At 41.3% G+C, this 22,283-nt stretch overlaps 2 protein-coding genes across 4 annotated transcripts in view; one reads left to right on the top strand and one right to left on the bottom strand.

Annotated features, from left to right (window-relative positions):
* LOC137628738 (methyltransferase-like 26) overlaps window positions 1–18,051 on the top strand; it is a 168,199-nt gene extending 150,148 nt beyond the window's left edge. For all 3 annotated transcript variants that reach the window (XM_068359919.1, XM_068359917.1, XM_068359918.1), the window contains exons 2-4: window positions 11,886–12,177; window positions 13,050–13,268; window positions 17,585–18,051. In XM_068359919.1, coding sequence (XP_068216020.1) covers window positions 11,890–12,177; window positions 13,050–13,268; window positions 17,585–17,725 — 648 coding nt within the window. In that variant the 5' untranslated portion in view covers window positions 11,886–11,889 and the 3' untranslated portion in view covers window positions 17,726–18,051. The remainder of the gene's footprint in view (window positions 1–11,885; window positions 12,178–13,049; window positions 13,269–17,584) is intronic.
* A 2,548-nt stretch (window positions 18,052–20,599) lies between these two features.
* Window positions 20,600–22,283, bottom strand: part of LOC137628735 (SUZ RNA-binding domain-containing-like) — a 252,206-nt gene continuing 250,522 nt past the window's right edge. Inside the window, exon 7 of the mRNA XM_068359911.1 lies at window positions 20,600–21,111. Within this exon, the coding sequence (XP_068216012.1) occupies window positions 21,051–21,111 (61 nt within the window). The 3' untranslated portion in view covers window positions 20,600–21,050. The remainder of the gene's footprint in view (window positions 21,112–22,283) is intronic.

Below are 22,283 nucleotides of genomic sequence, written 5' to 3'. Positions count from 1 at the left end.
TTTGGAAAAGCAGGATGCTATAAGCCCAAGGGCTCCAACAGGAGAAATAAAATAGCCCATTGAAGAAAGGAAACAAGGAAATAAGAAAACTACAAGAGAAGTAATGAACAATTAAAATGAAATTTGTTCCTACTCTAAATACAAACCCTCATTCTTTACTATAGGAGATATTCTAGCGCGAGCTGGAAAATACGGCAGAAAAACCTTAACAAGGTCGTTAACGACCGGACAGGTAATTACCCACCTGTCAGTGGTGGGTGACCGCCGGTCGGTAGCTGCTGTTTACCTTCAATCGAATTCTAGCCGTTGCAGTGGTAACACCACTGCTCCTACTTTATTTGCTGGCAGACTAGCCTTGCTTTTTTTGAGTTTTGGTTAATCCTTTTTGCTTTTCTTTGTATATGATGTCCTCTATTTTGAGGAAGTGTTCATGATGCCTTTATGTCACCGCTGGATATAGATCCTCTTTCCCTATGTCCCGTTACGGAGGTCATGGGTGTTCTGCTACCCTGCGGAGGATGGGTTCCCCTGCCAAGTACTGTATGTAGAAGTGGTCTTCACAGTACCTTCTCCTCCTCCTCCTCCACTTCATTGTCCTCCCCTCTTCGGAGACTAGGAGGGGGAGATAGAGAAGAGGAAGAGGAGAGATCGCACTCCTTTGCCCAGTCGTTCTCTCCGGAGTCACAGGCGACATAGGAGGAGACATAATCGTTCTTGCTCTTCCTCGCCTTCTGTCTCTTCACGAGATGTCAAGCCGCTAGCCTAAGCGCTCTTGTCACAAACTTAAGAGCACTTCCTTCTTACCCTAACATAGGGTATCAAGAGCGTATGCGCCATCATGCGCATACTCTCCAACAAGAGCATAACTCCATCACACGCCATGCACTCACCTGCGCACAAACTCCTGCTCTCCACCAATCTTCTGCGCAATGGCACTCTCCTGCGCGCCAGTGCTCTCCTATGCGCTCCCGCGCGCCAACATTCTCCTGCACGTGCGCATACGTGCCCAATACCATCCTATGCGACGTCAACTTTCTACTGTTAGAAGGTCTTCTGACAAGGCAGCCATGCTGCCTTCTCCCGCCGCGCCAGTGCTTACCAACGCGCTAGCGCTTTGCAACACGCCAGCGCTTATCAATGTACCAGCACTTACCGGCGCACCAGCCTTCTCCCGCATCCGCAAGGATATGCACGCACGCCCATATGATTCCTCTATGCGTGCATGCTAGGGAATTTTCTCCTGCGCGCGCGCTCCCTACGGCTGGCACAGACGTGCGAGATAACTCTCCCGCACGCCTTCACCTAGATATTCTCACCAAAGAGACAGGCGAAATAGGAAGAGACGTTATCATTCTCGCTCTTTCTCGCCTTCTGTCTCCCCCCGAGACTTCCTGCCTCAAGATTATATACACTCGTGCCACAAACCTGAGAAGAACGATCCCTCTCGTCATCGTTCTGCCTCGCTGTCATCGTCGTGCGAGGAATCATCTAAGAAACCAGGAGCGCGGGCAAGGGCAAAGCACGTCCTAACCTCGAACTCTCTTCTTCGCATATTAGTTTGAGGGTCTCCGTCCGCTCCAGAAAAAGTCAGATAGAGCGCTTCTCCTTGCTTTTCTCTCTATCTTCAGAGAGATCGCTCTCGCCTTTGAATTCTCGATCTCTGACCCTTTGGGGTCTTGTGACAAGGAAACCTCGGTTTCCCGGTGCGCTATCCCTTCGTTTTCTCACAGCTAGTTGCTGAAACCTCGGGTTTTCGTGCATTTAGTCTCGCTGACACTTCGGTGTCTCGTGACAAGGGAGACTTCTGTTTTCCCGTTGCTCTAACCCTTCGGGTTCTCACAATACAAAATCTAGGGGCACGCACTTTCACGCTGAACCTTCGGGTTCTCGCAACACAACCTCTAGGGGCACGCACGATCACGCTGAACCTTCGGGTTCTCGCAACACAACCTCTAGGGGCACGCACGATCACGCTGAACCTTCGGGTTCTCGTGACATAAGTCATCAAGAGGTCAGAGAGTCTTCGGACTCTTGTCACGCGGAGTGTTCGCATACGCCCATCCAACACTACGCCCATAACAATCAGGAGTTTTACTCTTATGGCAGAGTCTGCAGACCCCAGTCACGCAGGTGTTCGTACACAATTAGCGCTACACACGCAAATCTCCAGTCATACACTCGCGGGGTCAATCCCTCGCCCCCATATTTCAGACAAGACAACCTCCCTAATTTCTTTGCTCCCTAATGAGTTAAGGATTTCGAGTCAATCGGAAACCTTGAAATAAGATGCAGGGGTTCGGCCCTTCTTCTCTTCGGTTGAGAGCAGAAGGGAAAGGGGAAATGTGTTAGAGAGGCTAAAAGAAAACACCCAGATAACAGCGACGTAGAACGCGATGCCGAGGGCTTCGGCCGCTCTTGTTTGTTATCCTGTGCTTCATGTGGCAGCTCATGAGCTGCCCATGTTATGAGGTAACACTCGTTGTCAACCTGCAACTTGATCAACTTATTGGGAAACTTAGATTGCTGACAGGAGGTTCGCCTCCAAGGATTAGAGATCCTTCCCTTACGAGGGAGTGATAACCTTCCTCGGAATTGGACTGCGTGAGAGATCCATTCCCCTTCTGAGGGAAAGCTTCCCCACTTCAGCCAGTCAGCAACCTTCCCTCCTTCGTAAGGAGTTACGAACAGCTCAATGAGTTTTACGTCTGCTATCTCGTCCCCAAAGACTGTGCTTTCTCCCCTGGAGCTGGGGAAAAGCAAGTCTACGTCTTGTTCCTCCTTTGGGGGGAACTCCTCCCTGGGAGTATGCTTGGCTCAGGCGATGTCCTTCATCGGGAGGACATCTCTCGTTCACGAGAGGAGATTATTACGCCTACGTTTTTTCCGTAAAACTGGGAGAAAACTTCCCTTAGGCGATGCCCTTCAGAAGATCTTCTGTCTTGTTCACGAGAGAGAGATTATTACTCCTACGCTTTTTTCCCATAGAACTGGGGGAAAGCTTATCTTAGGCAATGTTCTCCTTCGGGAGATCTTCTCTCTTGTTTGCAAGAGAGATTATTAAGCCTATGCTTTCTTCCCATATAACTGACAGAAAGTTTGTCTTAAGCCAGGTCCCCCTTCAGGAGAACTCCTTTCTCGTTCACGAGAGGGAGATTTTTACACCTACGTTTTTTCCCTAGAACTAGGAGAAAACTTGTCTTAAACGATGTCCTCCTTCGGGAAAACTTCTCTCTCGTTCGCGCGAGAGATTATTACGTCTATGCTTTTTCCCCATAGAAATGGGAGAAAGTTTGCCTTAGGCGATTTCCTCCTTCGGGAGAACTTCTCCCTCGTTCGCGAGCGAGAAATTATTACACCTACGCTTTTCCCCATAGAGAGGGGAGAAATCTTGCCTTTGGCAATATCCTGCTTCGGGAGGACTTCTCCCTCATTTGAGAGAGAGAAGTTACTACGCCTACGCTTTTCCCCATAGAGTGGGGAGAAAGCTTGTTTTAGGGGATCTCCTTTGGGAGAACCTTCCTACCACTCACGAGTAGGAATCTTGTAGGAGTTTGCTGATCCACGCTCCTCCCTCTTACGCTTTTGGTTCTCCTCCAGGGGCGGAGCGAGAGCCTTGTATTAAGCGACATTCTCCTTCAGGAGAACAAATCTACCCTGCGGAGGAGTTATTTTCATCCCCGACGTTCTCCCCCCTTGTGCTGTTAGGAGACGTCTTTTTGATCCTACTGGCTCCCCTCACATTGGCCCCTCGGGGTCCCATGACGATCACCCTTTCGGCGGGCGTGATCGGTAGCCTTTAAACTTTTTTCATGTTTATCCTATGGGTTCTCATGACTTTAGGAGTCCTTCGAGCTTCTGTCGCGTTGGACTTTCAAGTTCACACGACTTGGAACCTTCTGGTTTAAGTTATGCTGAGTAGTCGGGCTCTCGTAACAATTAGCACAGAGTGTCCGTGCATGCACGCAATGAGCGCTATGCACGCGACCATTGTCATTAAGAGTTTTACTCTTATGACAGAGTCTTCAAACTCTCGTCAACGGTCTTCGCCATTACCTCCAGACACTCCGACTTCTACCATTCTTCCCCTTTCGATAAGAAAGATACGAGGGGTAAGATTTAAGGTTTGTCTGCTTCTCGTGTCTCCACTTTTTCCTGTAATAACACGCCAGGAATTATCGCAGCCTGAGGATTCCTTGCAAGAGCTGCCGTCGAGGGACTTGGAATCCTCCTATTTAAGGACTCTAAGAACTATGTGTTATACAATATCTCATGCCTTGGCGATTTGCATCTGTCTCCTCGACCCTTTGACACTCCAGCCTTAGACAGGCTATGTAGTGACAGTCTGGGGTTCGAGTCCCGCCCAGACTCGTTAGTGCCATCAGTGCCTACAACCTTACCATCCGTGTAAGGTAAGGTTGGGGTGTTTGGGGGAGCGTATAGATCTATCTGCTGCCACTGCCTGGCCTTCCCTGGTCCTAGCTGGGATGGAGAGGAGGCTTGGTCATTGACCATATATGGTCAGTCTCTAGGACATTGTCCTAACGGCTAGTGCAATGTCACTGTCACTCGCCTCTGCCTTTCTTGAGCGACCTTTAAACCTGGTCTGTTCTCCGAGATCAGAGACGTCAACTTTCTCCTCTGATCTTGGATCCCCTCATGGCGAGGCTCACACCAGGCTAATCCTCGAAGAGACACTCTACTCTTCCAGGCTCTTCTCAGTCACAGAAGCCTCGGCAAGGGGAGCGACTTCAATGTCCCTTCTGGCTTGACACATGGTCTGATACAGTCGGCTACCTTACGAGCCACAAGGACTTGTCAAACTAAAACTCTAGGCAGTCCCTACAAGAAGTCCTTACTGCTGGGGCTTAGACAATGGACTTCTTAACCGCTACAACAGCGCCAATGTGGAGCAATTGGGTTCTCAAAAGGAAGGATCAGTAGTTCCCAGACTTCCTTTTGTACCTTAGTGAGGAAAGCTTCTCTCAGTCTCGGTGATTAAGGGCTATCGTGCAGCCTTGAGCCTCATCTGTAGACGGAGAAGGGGTTGACCTCTCCGCCTCAGAAGTCATCACCTTGGTTGGTTCGGGGTTTAGAGTGATCTTGCCCCCCAGTTGAGATTAGACCATCTCCTTGAGACGTGTCTTACGTTCGCTGAAGGGTCTGCCCTATGAGCCCTTAAGGGCCTCAGGCTACTCTCTGAACCTTAAGACCGTCTTCCTCGTACCTCTGTTCTCCGCTAAAAGGGTCAGTGAGCTACATGGTCTGTCTTACATCACCCATTCTAAGAGATGGGTGGGGCCATTGTCTTGCAACTTCGTACCGGATTTGGTGGCTAGACTTATAATCCTTCATCTACCGATAAGAGATTTCGAGAATTTCCACACTCAATAAGGTGACACAGGATGCAGTCCAGTCGTTACTATGCCCAGTCAGGGCACTAAAGAAATATCTGAAGCGCACCAGACCTTCCAGACCACGTCTCCGTCATCTCTTCCTTGTACCAACAGGGTAAAGAAGAGAATCTCTTGCAATACCATCTCTTTCTGGCTCAAGGAAGTTATTGCGGGGTCTTTTCACGGAGACCCAGAGCCCATCAAGTTAGGGGAGTGGCTGCCTCTCTGGTGTTCAAGAGAAATTTCTCAGTCTCACAAGTCTTAAGTGTTGGGGTCTGGAAACGCCAATCTACATTCACTGCTCACTATTTGAGCGACGTGACACATAGGTCTCTAGACACCCTTTCTATAGGGCCTATTGGGACAGGTCAACAGGTGCTGTAACTACCTTATGCCCTTGCAGGGGACAGTAACCATTGGTTGAGGATTCTGGGTTACACTAGGTTTTAAGAAGGCCATCCATCTATCTTTTTTGTCTCCTTCACCCCCACATCTGGGGATCTTAGCCTGTATCAAGTTATACTCGTGGTCACGAGGTTTCCCCTTTGCAAGGTCGGGAGAATCCTAAGTTTGAAGGGGTCCGAGTCGAAGGTTCCTGACCCACTTCATCTTGAAACATTTGTTTCCTCGAGGCTGCAAACCTTCAGTCGTGCTGAAGATTATGGGGATCTACAGTACAAAGAAAGAAGATTAACGGAAGGTTGTTGCTTCAAAAGAATCTAGTCTGAGGACTATCTTTCCTAGGAATAGGGAACTCCTTGGCCACCCTGGCCTCAAGACTAAGTCTCCTATAGTAAAGAATGAGGGTTTGTGTCTAGTGTAGGAACAAATGACAAACTTATAACAGAGTTTGTATTTTTCCCAACATTCAAACCCAAATTCTTTACTCAAATCTTCCCTCCATCACCGCCCCCCTAGGATAGTCTTAGCTAAAATCCGATTGAAGATAAACAGCAGTTACCGAACGGCGGTCCCCCACCACTAACAGGTGGGTAATTACCTTCCCAGTCATTAACGACCTTGTTAAGGTTTTTCTGCCGTATTTTCCAGCGCGCGCTAGAATATCTCCTATAGTAAAGAATTTGGGTTTGTGTGTAAGGAAAAATACAAACTCTGCTATAAGTTTGTCATTTTGCATGAGTGGGACTGCTGTCTCCTATTCGATTCTCTTTTGTGAGCAATTTCCTTCTGGAAAGGAATAGATGGCTTCTCCCCACTTCCTTGCTGACTTATAGTCGGACTTGTCTCATTAAGGGACTTGTCTAGAGCTTCGGTCTAGCCTCGTCGACAAGACTCGTCTTGCCGAAAAGACAGGTCACATATAGTGCCATGTTTACGACTATGGAGAACCCTTTACGGACTTCCATTACGACTAGATACTCCATGTTGAGAATCGAGTGACGTCTTTTTTTTCCTTATCTTGAGTGCTATTCGAGTCATTCACTCAAAAGGTGCCAATAAGGGGAATCACGCTCTTAGGCTTAGGCAACGGAAGACCTTTGCTCGTCCATCGAGCATCTCCTCAAATCGTTGCTCTCCATAGAGTTTGAACCTATTACCCGTAGTGGGGTAATACAGCCTTCTATGGGACGGGTGGCTCTAAACTGCAGCTCTTCCCCTGATCCTGAAGACAGGCCTTTCCCAGTGACACTTGACCTAAAGGGAGACGTACCCTACAGGTCTCCCTCAACGTCTCTCGCTCACGGCGAGAAACCAAGTAACATCCTATTTTGCTCCGGGCAGCTTGAACCTCAGGTTCAAGCCCTCCAACTGTGAACTTGCTGTTTTGTAATCAAGGCTGTAACACAGGTAATTACTTGAGGACATACCTCAAGGAGGGTGATTACCTAGCCCCAAGGGTATAGCACACTGGGTCAGATACTAGTCATTGTTTTTCTTTTTCACGCCAGTGATTATATTGAGGCCATCCATCCATATACCGAGGCACTTCCCCCAATTTTGGGGGGTAGCCGACACCAACAATGAAACAAAACAAAAAGGGGACCTCTACTCTCTATGTTCCTTCAGCCTAATCAGGGACTCAACCGAGTTCAGCTGGTACTGCTAGGGTGCCACAGCCCAACCTCCCACATTTCCACCACAGATGAAGCTTCATAATGCTGACTCCCCTACTGCTGCTACCTCCGCGGTCATCTAAGGCACCGGAGGAAGCAGCAGGGCCTACTGGAACTGCGTCACAATCGCTCGCCATTCATTCCTATTTCTAGCACGCTCTCTTGCCTCTCTCACATCTATCCTCCTATCACCCAGAGCTTTCTTCACACCATCCATCCACCCAAACCTTGGCCTTCCTCTTGTACTTCTCCCATCAACTCTTGCATTCATCACCTTCTTTAGCAGACAACCATTTTCCATTCTCTCAACATGGCCAAACCACCTCAACACATTCATATCCACTCTAGCCGCTAACTCATTTCTTACACCCGTTCTCTCCCTCACCACTTCGTTCCTAACCCTATCTACTCGAGATACACCAGCCATACTCCTTAGACACTTCATCTCAAACACATTCAATTTCTGTCTCTCCATCACTTTCATTCCCCACGACTCCGATCCATACATCACAGTTGGTACAATCACTTTCTCATACAGAACTCTCTTTACATTCATGCCCAACCCTCTATTTTTTACTACTCCCTTAACTGCCCCCAACACTTTGCAACCTTCATTCACTCTCTGACGTACATCTGCTTCCACTCCACCATTTGCTGCAACAATAGACCCCAAGTACTTAAACTGATCCACCTCCTCAAGTAACTCTCCATTCAACATGACATTCAACCTTACACCACCTTCCCTTCTCGTAGATCTCATAACCTTACTCTTACCCACATTGACTCTCAACTTCCTTCTCTCACACACCCTTCCAAATTCTGTCACTAGTCGGTCAAGCTTCTCTTCTGTGTCTGCTACCAGTACAGTATCATCCGCAAACAACAACTGATTTACCTCCCATTCATGGTCATTCTCGCCTACCAGTTTTAATCCTCGTCCAAGCACTCGAGCATTCACCTCTCTCACCACTCCATCAACATACAAGTTAAACAACCACGGCGACATCACACATCCCTGTCTCAGCCCCACTCTCACCGGAAACCAATCACTCACTTCATTTCCTATTCTAACACATGCTTTACTACCTTTGTATAAACTTTTCACTGCTTGCAACAACCTTCCACCAACTCCATATAACCTCATCACATTCCACATTGCTTCCCTATCAACTCTATCATATGCTTTCTCCAGATCCATAAACGCAACATACACCTCCTTACCTTTTGCTAAATATTTCTCGCATATGTGCCTAACTGTAAAAATCTGATTCATACAACCCCTACCTCTTCTAAAACCACCCTGTACTTCCAAGATTGCATTCTCTGTTTTATCCTTAATCCTATTAATCAATACTCTACCATACACTTTTCCAACTACACTCAACAAACTAATACCTCTTGAATTACAACACTCATGCACATCTCCCTTACCCTTATATAGTGGTACAATACATGCACAAACCCAATCTACTGGTACCATTGACAACACAAAACACATATTAAACAATCTCACCAACCATTCAAGTACAATCACACCCCCTTCCTTCAACATCTCAGCTTTCACACCGTCCATACCAGATGCTTTTCCTACTCTCGTTTCATCTAGTGCTCTCCTCACTTCATCTATTGTTATCTCTCTCTCATTCTCATCTCCCATCACTGGCACCTCAACACCTGGAACAGCAATTATATCTGCCTCCCTATTATTCTCAACATTCAGCAAACTTTCAAAATATTCCGCCCATACCTCAGGAAAACAATAAAGAAGTTCGCTCCTTAGGTTCAACACGCCTTGCTAACCCTAGGAAGGTCAAAGGAGGTTGTAAGGATCTTGTCTGTGACGGGGACCCAGGACTTACATCCAGTCACAGAATCCCTCGGCTCCTCATAGAGATGACCCAGAGCTCAGAACGTTTTAGGGCAGAATCCGTCCATAACGTTTTCAAGCAGCTCCTTTTGTGATACAAACCGTGCCATTGGTAGGGTGGAAATATGTCTGATTTTCACCTCACCCTACCTACAAGACGTGAACCACAGTAGACCCGATACGTTTTCTCTGTCACTCCTGTGGTCCATAACGCTTTCGAGCAGCTCCTTTGTGACGCAAACCGTGCCATTGGTAGGGTAGATACGTGTCTAATCTTCACCTCACCCTACCTACAAGATGTGACCCACAGAAGACCTGGTACGTTTTCTCTATCACTCCTGTAGTGGTGACGCAATAAGTGGTTTAATAATACCTTGGGCTCCTTGTTGGACAACTAGCAGAAGGTTGAAGGCATTGGGTACCCATGATAAGACTGGGATGAATGAAGGTATGCCTGGGTTGTTTACTTTCATCATCTTCCCCTCCTTTGAGGAACAGCGCCATGGGCCCCTTGGCAAATCTGGCTTAAACCTCTGCAGGTAATAACCACTTCCTTGTGTAACCAAGTATGTTTCTCATATACTCGTACACGTCCCCAACGCCTCCTCTGAGAGAAACATCTTTTTATGTGTAGGGCTCCTATTTTAACTAGGAGCATCTTCTTACCTACACGTTCTTATGATATCTCTCACAACTACTTTAGTTGCTCAGGCTGCTATCATACTCACTGGTATTGATATGCGAGGTGCAAGGTTTCCCTTGAATACAGTCTAATACTGCTCTAGGGAAACCAGGGTCAATGACTAAGCCAATAGTTGGACTTACCACCCTCTTAAGAGTGAGTCATCCAATATAAATAGTGGAAAGTTTGTTAGTATGGGAACAAATGACAAATTTGGGGATAATTTGTATTTTCCCTAACTAATACAAAACTGTAGCTATTTATATAAATTTTGGCCGCCATCACCTGTCCCCCAGTAAGTCCTGTCTGCAAGCAAAACGTGATGTGGCTCATTGAACCGTGAGTAGATATAGGTGGCTGGGTAGCCCCCAACCACCCCTTACCTACCCACTATTAGTGGTTAGGTACGGTTGCCACCTCGCACTTAAATCTAATGGCTGCCTTCCAGCTCCGCCCAAGCAATATCCAATGTAAATAGCTACAGGTTTTTATTAGTTAGGGAAAAATACAAATTATCTCCGATTATGTCATATTTATTTCAAATCTGTATACAGTACAGTACATGCAGAGGAACAACAATAAACAGAAAATAGATAAATGAATAGGATCTAAGATATGTAGAAATTGATACTTTGATGAGAAGGTTTAACTGTGTAAGAAAGAAATAAAAAAGTTTTGTTTGAATATTTATACTAAGAATAGGGAAAAGGAATGAAAAAGAATGTAAAGCGTTATTCAAAGAAGGTAAATCTAACAATAGGAGAAATTTTTTTTAATGTTTTGTTTAGTAAAGGTTTTAACTAGCAACTGCAGATTTATAGGGATGATATTTAGGGAGGGTTAAAATTGAGACGTGTAGATATTGAGCTATATGGCAATAATGGTATTTGTGAATTGAATGGTAAAAGAAGTTTCTAAACACAGAATTATGTCCGTATTAAGCTATATACAGTACCATAAATCTTGAAACCAAAAGCGAACAAAAATGTGTTGATCTTGAAAGCATTTTTCATGGAAATGTAAGCAAAGATTAGCTCGCCATTAATTGGCTTTGCTTTTCAAACTAGTAGTGCTTCTTTGCTCCACTGACCATTGCTTATGCAGTGGGTGATTGCATGTAAGTCTGTACTATTTGGCAGTTTGGATTTTTCTCTTGTAAGTGATTGTTGTTTAGTGCAGTGATGAGATATGAGATATTTGCTTGAGAGAATATGTTAAATGTGCTCTGTGATCAGTGTTAAACTAGATGTTTAAATTTTAGATTCAAATTCCATAGTGAATGATTGGTGATATAATGAATTTAGAATATTTTACAGTCTACCCTTGACATTCAGTTGGGTGGTTGCTAGACAATCAAGATACCCACTCTTAGTCTTACTCCACTGGTCTTGGGGCCACTTGTTAACCCATGACTGATCTTGATAGATTATTCCAATCTCTTCTGTCCTGTGCCACAGTCATCCAATCTCTAGGGTTCAAACCCTTCTGTTGTAAATCCTTCTCTAAACATCTCCTCCAATCTTTTCTTGGTCATCCAGGAGGTTTACGTTCATCTAGGAAAACCTCGTATATTCTGCCCACCTTCATAAGACTCCAAGACTCTCCTATTTTTTAAACTGACTAAAGAAAAACACCATGTATCTCTTTAGAAATGTTACTAGCACAAAAGCATATCAGTATTTTATTTTCTATGTGGCTACTTATGAACAATTTAATTTACAAGTGTTACGCCATTGAATAGTAATGGACAAATACTTATAAAAATATGAGCCACTTGCATTCATCCCAATGTACTTGTGAATTCACATATATTCCAATGAAATTGAATTTTTTTCAAAAATTTAAAGTTTCATTTTTTTACATTTCAGAATCATGTCGGAAGCCAAAATCGTAGTAGAGGCCGCAGAGAAAAACAAGGACCCCATATTCAAAGTGCTTGAAAAAGTAATTCCCGAGAAATTTGGTGGCGATGCAAGCCTCTCGGCCCTTGAAATTTCCTCAGGCAGTGGTCAGCATGCTGTCTACTTTGCAGAAAGGTTTCCAAAAATAACATTCCAGCCTTCAGATGTTGAGGAGAAATACATCGCAAGTATCAAAGAATATATTTCTGGAGCGAAGCTTCAAAATGTGAAAGAGCCGATTGTAATTGATGTTTCTAAGGTATGATGTATTATGTATGGTTTTAAACTACTTTATATCCCTTAAGGATTAATGCAGTTAGTGTACCTCCCTTGCAGTGTCCTTTTCGCCCCACCATCTCTGATATGTTTATTACGCTAAATATAATACTTTTTTATTTATTTTAATGTTGTTACTATACTTAAAATATTTTCTTTTTCTTTATTTCCTTTCCTCACTGGGCTATTTTCCCTGTTGGAGCCCCTGGGCTTATAGCATCCTGCTTTTCCAACTATGGTTGTAGCTTAGCATTTAATAATAATAATAATAATAAAAGGTAAAATTCTTTAAGGATTTATCTTTTAATTTTTACCATAATTAGAAATTATTATAACTATTTTTTTTTATAATGCTCTTGCTAATATTTTGATAAAAAGAATATAGTATTGATCCTTTAAAACATTGTTTAGTGAACTATCATTTATTGAGTAGTTTCAAAATGTTCCGTTGTTGTAACTTGACGTCAATAGAAAGGTTAGAGTTTCCAGTTAGTTGCTGGCTTTCAAACTAAAATCACTAAAATTGGGTCACATGACTTTTGCTGCATACTGTGAAATCAGCTAGTGTCAGAATTCTTTGAAAGCTAGCGTCAGAATTCTTTGATTCTCTTTTCAATAGAAGGGTTTCATTACTATTTATTTGATTTGATAATTTTCTGCTAAATCTCTGATTAAATTGCATATTTTCAGTCTTGTTCAAAATATAGCACACAATAGGAATTTGTCTTTATGCTGTAATGAATTTTCACCCGAGTTTTTTTAGCTAATACATTCCTCTTTTTAATAACTCAAGGAGATTGAAGTATATTTAGAATTTGTTTACTTCCATTTTAGTAACTACTATTAATATTACAGCCAACAAGTGAATGGGCCACTACTGTAGCTGAAAAGTCTTTGGATGTCATCATAAATATCAATATGATCCACATCACTCCTTATAATTGCACTGAAGGACTATTTGCTGCAGCAGGGAAGCTACTCAGAGCTGGTGGCATTATGGCCACATATGGACCTTATGCGATACATGGCGAGATCACTCCGGAAAGTAATGTTTCTTTCAATGAATCTTTAAAGGTAAGATACCCAGTGTGTTTCACAATATTTCATGTCCATTACTCTAGTCAAAATGAATCTCAGACTGTTAGGAGAATATTAAGGAACCCATTATAACTCATAACTGTTTTCCCGATTAAAATGAATATTGGAGCTATTTGGTTTAAAGGCCATGAGTGGCAGAGGAAAGAGAAAGTGAAAATGCCCCAGAGACTGACCACATATATACATATGATCAGTGCCCAAGCCCCCTCTCCATCCAAGCTAGGTCCAGGGAGAGCCAGGCAGTGGCTGCTATTAACTCAGCAGGAAGACTTAAAGGCTCCCCCAAACCCCACATCTTTTGCTCACACAGATGGGGAGGTTGCAGACACTATAAAGAAGTATCGAACTTGTGTGGGTCTTGAAGCTGAGTCTGGCAAAACATCAGGGAGGGACATTTCCTATAGGCTATCACAATTTGTTTATTTATTTGTTTATCTATTTATTTATTTATTTATTTATTTTTTTTTTTTTTTTTTTTTTTTTTTTTTTTTTTTTTATAGAAAAAAAGAAAAGACCTCAGTTGTTGTTTTCAGGTTTGGTGATATGGACCAGCAAGATATGGACAAAAAATATTCAACTTATTAATTGGTTACTTTTGGTAAACTAGTTGTTCTTCATTAGATTCTTTTTTGTGTTATGTGTTATCATTTATAGTGTTCAATTGCAGTTTGAATATTTTTCGTATTAAAATATTCAAGCGTGAATTCAAATCTCTATTTGGATACATAGTTTAATTCTATGTGGATACATAGTTGGATAGGGTTAAAAGCTTTTAAGGACGTGCATTTTGTTCAACCATCTAACACAGTTTAAGCAAGTCTTATTTTATAAAAGGTTGAATGTGTGTAGTGAAGTCAATTCTGTTATTTATTTATATCCTCTTTAATGTTTTACTTACTCAGCTTTATACCATTCCTTTATTCTGATCTGCAGCATATTCATTTGTTTTGGTCCTTAATAAAAGGATTTGTATAAAGTTTCATGCCTTTGCTGCCTTTTCCAGACACGGATATCAAAATATACAACCCATATTCTTCATGTTCCTTTGAAAGGATCCAAGAAGAATTAATTTGTTTTTCAATTTGTGCTCATTGAATAAAGCTTTCTTTGTTTCTAGTTGGCTTTTGAATTTGTTTGAATTTACAAAAGGGAAACCCTTTTTTTTTCCAAGGATCATCATGTGGAATACTTCTTGTGGGATTAAGATTAAAAAATTGCTAATTTACAATCCATTTTAGGCCCAAATTGCAATTTTAGTGCTCAGGTATATAGAGTAGCATCAGAAAAGGAATATTTTAAGCATTGAGTAATTTTCTATGCACATCATTTGAAATTTGTTATTTGTTCTGGCACCAAATACAAACCTTTCAGCTCTTTACTATAGAGTTATATTTTGGCTACTTCTGAAACTAGCCCTAAAAATTTTAGCGAGGTTTAATTACCAGATAACTAAGGGAGTGTGGTTAAGGGGGTTAGGATCAACCACCCTGTTCACGCACGCAGTAGCTAAAACAAGTTACTTTATTTTCGGCTCGGATGAGAGTAGACGTTGTCTTTCTCCTCCCCACCGCTTTACTTGGTTTCAAGAATCTGTAAAACAACTGGCCTTAAAATTAAAATCTTTCCCTTTCTGTTGTATACAGAGCCGTTTGCATTCCTATTATAAGAATGTGGATTTGTCCAGGCAGGGAAGGTCGCCGTTGCGGCACCTTCATGTCTGTGTTGGAGATTGATCCTCATGCCCTTTGTCCTGTGTGCAGGGGGCACATGTATGCAGGAGTCTGTAATGTGTGTAGGGAGTGGCCTCCCTCCCAGTGGCAGCGATTTAGCAAGCGTCAGAAGAAGGCAAAGAGGGATTCTTTATCTTCGTGGTCAGCTCTCCTGCATTACGAAGTTTAGGGCGCTCTCCCACCTACATGCCAAACTCCTCACTCTCCAACTCTGGACTTATCGTCTCGCGTGCAAGTAAAGGTAGGTCAGCATGCTCCTTCATCTATGTGCCAACCATGATGAGCCTCCTATCCTTGACAAGACTTTTACAGCACGTGCCAGCAAGCTACCCTCGGGATAGACAACGTGTACAGGCATCGCGCTTACCTGCAGGCTTGTATGTGCACCCTACCTCCTATCATCTGTTGTCTTGCTGATGCTCACCTCTTCAGTGAGCACCTCGCCAACACGCCACGCCAGCGCGCGCCTAACCTGCTTGCTCCCACACAGTGCTCACCTCATTATTAGAACACACCTGCTCAGTGCTCGCCTTATGTGCAAGCACATCATCAAAGCTCGCCTTGTGCGTGCTCTCCTCCACCGAGGAAACACGGTACTTCTGCAAAGGTGGTTTCCTTTGTGAGTGAGAAGTCCTAGTTCGAGGTGGTCTCAGGACAATCCGAAGCTCCCCATGGCTCCACCTTCAAGGACTCCTGTAATTCCCTTGGAAGTTTCGGGTTCCTTGGAGAGAAGTTCTTTTCCATCTGACCCTAGACGCAGCAGTGGCAAGGTACATCCTCTTCATCTGGCGGTAACACAGCCTTCCCCAAGCACAGGTCTTCTAAATACGAGCAATGTCTGTATACGAAGGCCTTAGACATCAGCAACGACCCTGCTTGGGAGAAACTAGGCATCCATACAGTCAAGCCAAAGAAGAGGAGACAGGTCATTCAAGATCTCTAATGTGGTCATTAAGAGATTCATTACTCCTCTAATCTAGAAGTTTTATTTCTGCCGTGATTGAATTGTGGAATTATCATATTCCTGGAATGAAAATTTTAAACGGTGCCGTTTTTTATTATTTAGCCAGAGTGTTTTAAAGGTTTCTCATGAGTGGCAGAGGCAAGGGACAAGACAATGTCCTTCAGATCTACTATGTAAACATATGATCAGAACATGAGCTAAGACCGGGAATGGCTGTCGTTGATTCAGTACGTAGACATTTAGGCTCCCCCTAAACCTTCCATCCCTAGCTCAGAACGATGGTGAGGTTGCAGACACAACTAGAAACTAGTGGGCTTGAGTGGGGCTGGAATTCCCGTCCAAGACTGTGAGACAGGTTTCTCAGAGTATCACACGAGCCTTTTTGCACTATTTTATTCATACTGTACTTATTTTCTATTCACTCAGTTTCTTTGTTTCTTTCTTTACACCAGAGATACTAATTAATCCACTGATCTGTAAAATGTGAAAACTGAGGGTTGGAAATATTTGATGACTTAGAAGAATAAGTACAACCAGAACTTTAGGTTAGGTAGCTTATTTAGATAAGTTTTTGAAATAAGTTTCCTTAATGATTGAAAAGGAGATAATAGCTGAGTTCTTCCTCTGTATTATCTTCACCTTCCTGGCCTTATTGAGTTCTAAATCACAATATTATCACCGACATGAGACTCAAAGAGTACGAGGATCATCTTAACCCAGAAATAACTCCCTTTTTAAACAGGAATTACCAACAACTCCAGGAGTACACATCCCTTATGATTGATAATAACATAAATGATCCAAAGTATCACAATCCTGAGGGTGTAAATACCAACCCAGTTATACTAGGTCGTCGAGTAAACTGAGAATATAAAGCTTCTGCCATACTCAAGCATACAGTATTGCCATTCTTCTTCTTCTTTGTCTACATCTTTTCCCACTTCTGTGTGAGGTCGATGTTTCTGGTCAGCTTTCTCCATCTACCTCTGTCCCACACCTCATCACTGGTTAATCCCTTTGATCGAAGGTCATCCTTGATACAGTCCACCCACCTTCGCTTTGGTCTCCCTCGCCTTCTCGTTCCCTGTACCTCCATTTCCATTACTCTCCTCCCAATATACTGTTCATCTCTTGTCTACTTTCTTGGATCTTATCTGATAGTTTTCTAACTCCTGTGGTACCCCTAATTACCTCATTCCATATCCTATCTCTTGTTACCCCACACATCCATCTCAACATTCTCATCTCTGCCACATCCATCTTCTTCTCTTCTGTCATTAACTGCTAGATTGTCTTAATCTTGTACTAGAAACCTAAACCTTTTTTAAAGGAAAGAAAGGCAACATTTAGTTTTTAGGTTAAGTAAACTTGGCTTCAAGAGAGAAATATGAACATTGGGCAAGTATAGAAATAATTTTATTTTTAAAATTCCATTGTTTGTCTGGTAAAAAATTAAGCAATCCTAAATCTTGTGGTTGTCTGCTGTACTGGAAATGAGTTTTGATATATTTCAGTTTCTTGAAGTTAGGAAAACTGAGGAGCTTTGAAATTTTGTGGTCATGCTGTAAAGTATTTCAATGTCAACTATTTTATTTCAGTCCCAGAATGCCGAGTGGGGTCTTCGAGACATTGACGACTTGGAAAAGGAGGCTAAAAAGAATGGTCTGACCTTTGATGCTATGTTTGACATGCCAGCAAACAATAAAACTTTAATCTGGGTCAGGAGTGATTCAGAATAACTGGAAGGCCCCATCTGCCTTTAAAATTAATGGAAAGTATGCCGAAGAATTAAATTCATCGAATTACTTTGTGTTGTAGTTTGATATTGTGGTCATCAGAAGTTTTACTCTTTAATATAAGCATGCAGGATATTGATTTGTTCTCTGCAGCCTTATCAATATTTTTAATACTTAATGCTTGCAACCTAAATGAATTTCAAAGCATATTGTGATCTAATCTTAACATATATACCTTTGCAAAATAATATAGGTAGCTGACATTTTGACATTTTCAGCGGCTTTTTAGTGAAATTAATGTTGCATGTCATTAGATATGGTCGATGAATGCCGCAAACACTTATTGCCAGTTTTAATTTTCAGGTAATCTTAAAGAATGTCTCGATTACTATAACTTTTTTCTCTACTTTTTCAGTTTTCTTTTTTTGTTGGTAACATTTGGCTGCATGATTTTAGTAATAACCTAACAAATGCTCAGAATTTATCGAAGGTTTTTATTATATGGTCACCATTAAATTAATTTTATTACCAAACTTACAATAACTTTGAAATTGGCTTTCATTTTATCATAAGGGAGATCGAAGAATTCGCTACGATTTAGAAAATAAATTAGCCAATTATAAGCGGATTTATAATTTCTGCTTAACCACATTCCTAAAATCAGGTCCTTCCGACAGGTAAACACGGAGTCGAAAGTGTTATAACTTTTTGTAAGGGAGATCAAAGATTTTTATTGGAATTTACTTTGATGATTTAGAAAATAAATTAGCCAATTATAAGTGGATTCATAATTTTTGCTTACGACCACATTCATAGAATCAGGTCCTTCAGACAGGTCAACATAGAGTCGAAAGTGTTATAAATTCTCTGGTCTACTCAATCCTGTAAGGTATGTTAGCAATATTCAGAATTTAGTCTTTTTGGAATTAAAAAATTTCATGGTGCCAACAAAGTACATTGAAGGGTGGAAATTAAATTAATTTATTGGTGATTTTGGCCATCCAATGAGCAATTAGTTCTTACATACAGAATAGTAGCTTAGTGAAATAGCAAATATCAAACTCTAAGTTTTATCTTTACTGTCTCCAGTAAGTCACTAGATAAATTTTCTTGTTCCACCTCAGTTCACATTTGCTTTGACTCGCAGCGGTGCCCCTTTAGCTCGGAAAAGTTTCCGGATCGCTGATTGGTTAGAATCATCTTGTCCAATCAATCAGCGATCAGGAAACTTTTCCGAGCTTATAGGGCACCTTTTACGAGTAGGTGCAAATCTGCCTCACTAAAAAGAATTGACTATAGATAAATTTTCTCGTTCCACCTCAGTTCACATTGTAATCCTATAAATGATCACATTTGTTTTGCTGAAATTCCTAGTAGTCTTTCTCTTCAATATTTCCGAGTACTGTATTTACTATGGTATTCCTGTTATGTACCAAAGATGCTTAGGCTTTAGATACACATATCGAGACCAGTGATACAATCACTGTTATTTTTCTATCATTGCATTCGAATACTTTTAACTACAGTACTTCCTTGGTAAATTGCTCCGTGCCTTTGGTTTAATGAAATACTGAGCGAAACCATACTATCCTTCCCTTCAGCTATGAAGTACTAAAGTGTTATGCATGTATTTTTTACACTATTCATATTAAGCATGTATTTTTACACATTTCACATTTGCATGTCTTTTATGTTGTAGCTATGGGTGTGAGTTCACATAGGGGATTGTCTTATAAGATGCACTGATTTATCAAAAGGACTTTTGTACTTAGTGTACGGTTGCTATTGGAAAGTAAATTGCTCCCGAATTCTCTGTAGTAGTGCCGGGAGTATTGAAAAATGTGATACATTGTGACATAGCTTTGCCTCTTGTAGTTTGTTATGGATCTTGCAGCTGCTAAGAAATATTAAATGTCCATAGGGATTATTAAATTCACTCTAGGTGGATGTTGATGCTCAACATAAACTTATTTTAGTGAATAGATAATACTGAGCATTATAAATACCGTAGAAAAAAAAGTGATTATTAATGTTTTAGTGTATTTTCAGAATTTTGTCTTCATATTGAATTCCTTATTAATTCATAATTCTTGTCAAATAAATTTCCATTTTTAATTTGACAGTTTGAAAACAATTGGCAAGGTGACATCACATAATGTAATAATAAATGTATGTTAATCACACACGTTACTCATTATAAATTTTAGCAAAGTAATCTATAGCTTTCAATTTGAAATTGACACTTAGAAAGAATTGTATGGGCTATTAATCAGTTTAATCATTGTAATATTTTTACTGGTGATTTAACTTATTTTATTCATGAAGAAATGTCACAAGCTATATAGATAAAATGTGGATACTTTTAGACTAAAGTACTTAGTTAAAGTAATTATTCTTTGGATAGCTGTATGAAAACAATATAATATTTCTTTACTTACCAGTAGGTAATCAGAAATAATTTATGGCAAGTCCGTGATAAATGGTTGTCACAAGTGGTCCAGATACAGATGGTAATGCTAACAGCTTGTGTAAGTTCCTAATTATTTTTGTATCTAAATCTAGTGAAGATTATTATTTTTGTTATTGTAGTCCCAAAATCTTTCCATATAATGTGCACTAATTAAAATTAGAAATAAATTTTATATATTTCATTATACAAGTATAGATTTAGTGGTTTAATGTTTTAGGATGTTGCTTTCAAACTGTCTCAAAAAAGGTGAAACATGTAATTTATATGGTACTTATGTAAAGCTAATAAGGCTCAATTTGGTTTAACAAACTTGAAACACACGAATGACGTAAATATGTTAGAATGTTAAGAGAAAAACTTGTTCATTGAAAATATATTTATTACAATTACACATCATATCAGTAAATCTCCAAAATGCCAGGCACTATTACCTCCCAACAAGAATGCACAGAATTTTGACATGAAACTTTTATATTGGCAACTGTTGTTAAAAGCAAATTATACAAGGCTAAAGGCATTTTTTTCACATGTCATTCCAGACCTATGAACTGAAATATGTACAATCAATAATTAAAAGTATTGTTTTAAAGGAAAAATTAAATTAATTTGAGGATAAAACATGGTTTTAAGGTATATATAAAATTGCATTTTAAGTAATACTGCTCTGTACATTACACAAACTCTCATGAACACGCCAAATTTGAAATAACTTTCATAAGCATATTATTTTACCTATCCTGTAGTGCCTTATAAGGGGGAGACAGGACTGTGTGCTTAAGAGGTTCTTAAATATGTCCCATGTTACATGTCAAATTATCTTGTCTTAATTTCTTCTTGCTCTGGACTAGAGGTGTCTTATCAAATGATGGGAGTAGTTGTATAAGTAGATCCTATATCCCATTTTGTGTTGCATTTCCCCCTGTAGGAGTACAAAGGTTTTATGTATGGAACATCATTAATATTATTTCAAATTAACTTGTCAATTTTAAGAAACTGCATGTATCTAACAACTATTTAACTTTGAATATGTTACCGACCTAAAATCAAACTTGTTGCTACATGAATACAAAGCTTTGTCCTGTAATAGGAGTATGATTTCAGCAAAGTTGGAAAACTTAGCTGTTTATAATGAGGTGCTGGTAGTTACTACTTTCTTGCCCCTGCTGGCTCACGGAGTAGCCACTTCGTTTTCAGCCGCCAGAGTAGACCACTTCTGGCACTGTCAACTGTCTGTTTTCATCTTTGGTCTTTTTCTTTTTAGGTTCTGTTGACAGTTCATTGCGTGCAAGGTATAGTACATGAAGGAGGAAGTTTTTGTAGTGTACCTGATAAATATAGCCAATTGACAACGGCCTATGTAACCTCTTGTCTTGATATTCACTTTCTGTTCCAGTTTGTTCCCTCATGAGTGATTAGGAGTGTATGCTGCCGCAGTTCTTGAACAGAAGAGGCGTCGCCTTTATTACTCCCATGTCCAAAAGGGGCTAGAGGCATATCACATGGCAGTACTGTCTCTTCACTGAGTTCCTTGGTATCTTGTTGCCATTGGGTGGAAGCCACACAAATTCCATCTCTTCACTCCCTGCTGTTCAGGATAGAATGGCTCTTTTCCCATTCATAGGCTAAGTCGTCCTAGAGATGGTGTTGCCCCATGGTCCCCGTGACTCCTTCCACCAAGACAGCGATAAGGCAACGCAGAAGACGCCTGAGCATACTCTTTGTTTTGTCTGACACGAGCGGTCAGGATGGCTTTATGAACAAAGTTCTGAACATCGATTGATAGTTGTTGCATTCTCATCACTACTACAGTTCCTCTGTGATCTGTGTGCATGCACTCCTCAGAAATGTGTGTACATGTTTGAATGCACCTGGCTGTTGTACTAATAGCAACCTTGCCTGTGATTGCAAGTGCTCTTTTACACAAATGGCTCCTAAATTACTTCTACATGAGCCACAAGTTCTTTCCTGTGCATCCTGCTATAGGAGGAATGATAGAAGACTCTCCTCCATCACATCCTCACCTGTTTGCACAACCTAGAGCAATCCTAATAGGAGTGTACTACTCATCTGCTCAGGAGTAAGCTCTCACAT

The sequence above is a fragment of the Palaemon carinicauda genome, chromosome 36 (assembly GCF_036898095.1).
Source record: "Palaemon carinicauda isolate YSFRI2023 chromosome 36, ASM3689809v2, whole genome shotgun sequence".
NCBI classification, from domain to species: domain Eukaryota; kingdom Metazoa; phylum Arthropoda; class Malacostraca; order Decapoda; family Palaemonidae; genus Palaemon; species Palaemon carinicauda.
This window is presented reverse-complemented; position numbering and strand designations above follow the sequence as displayed.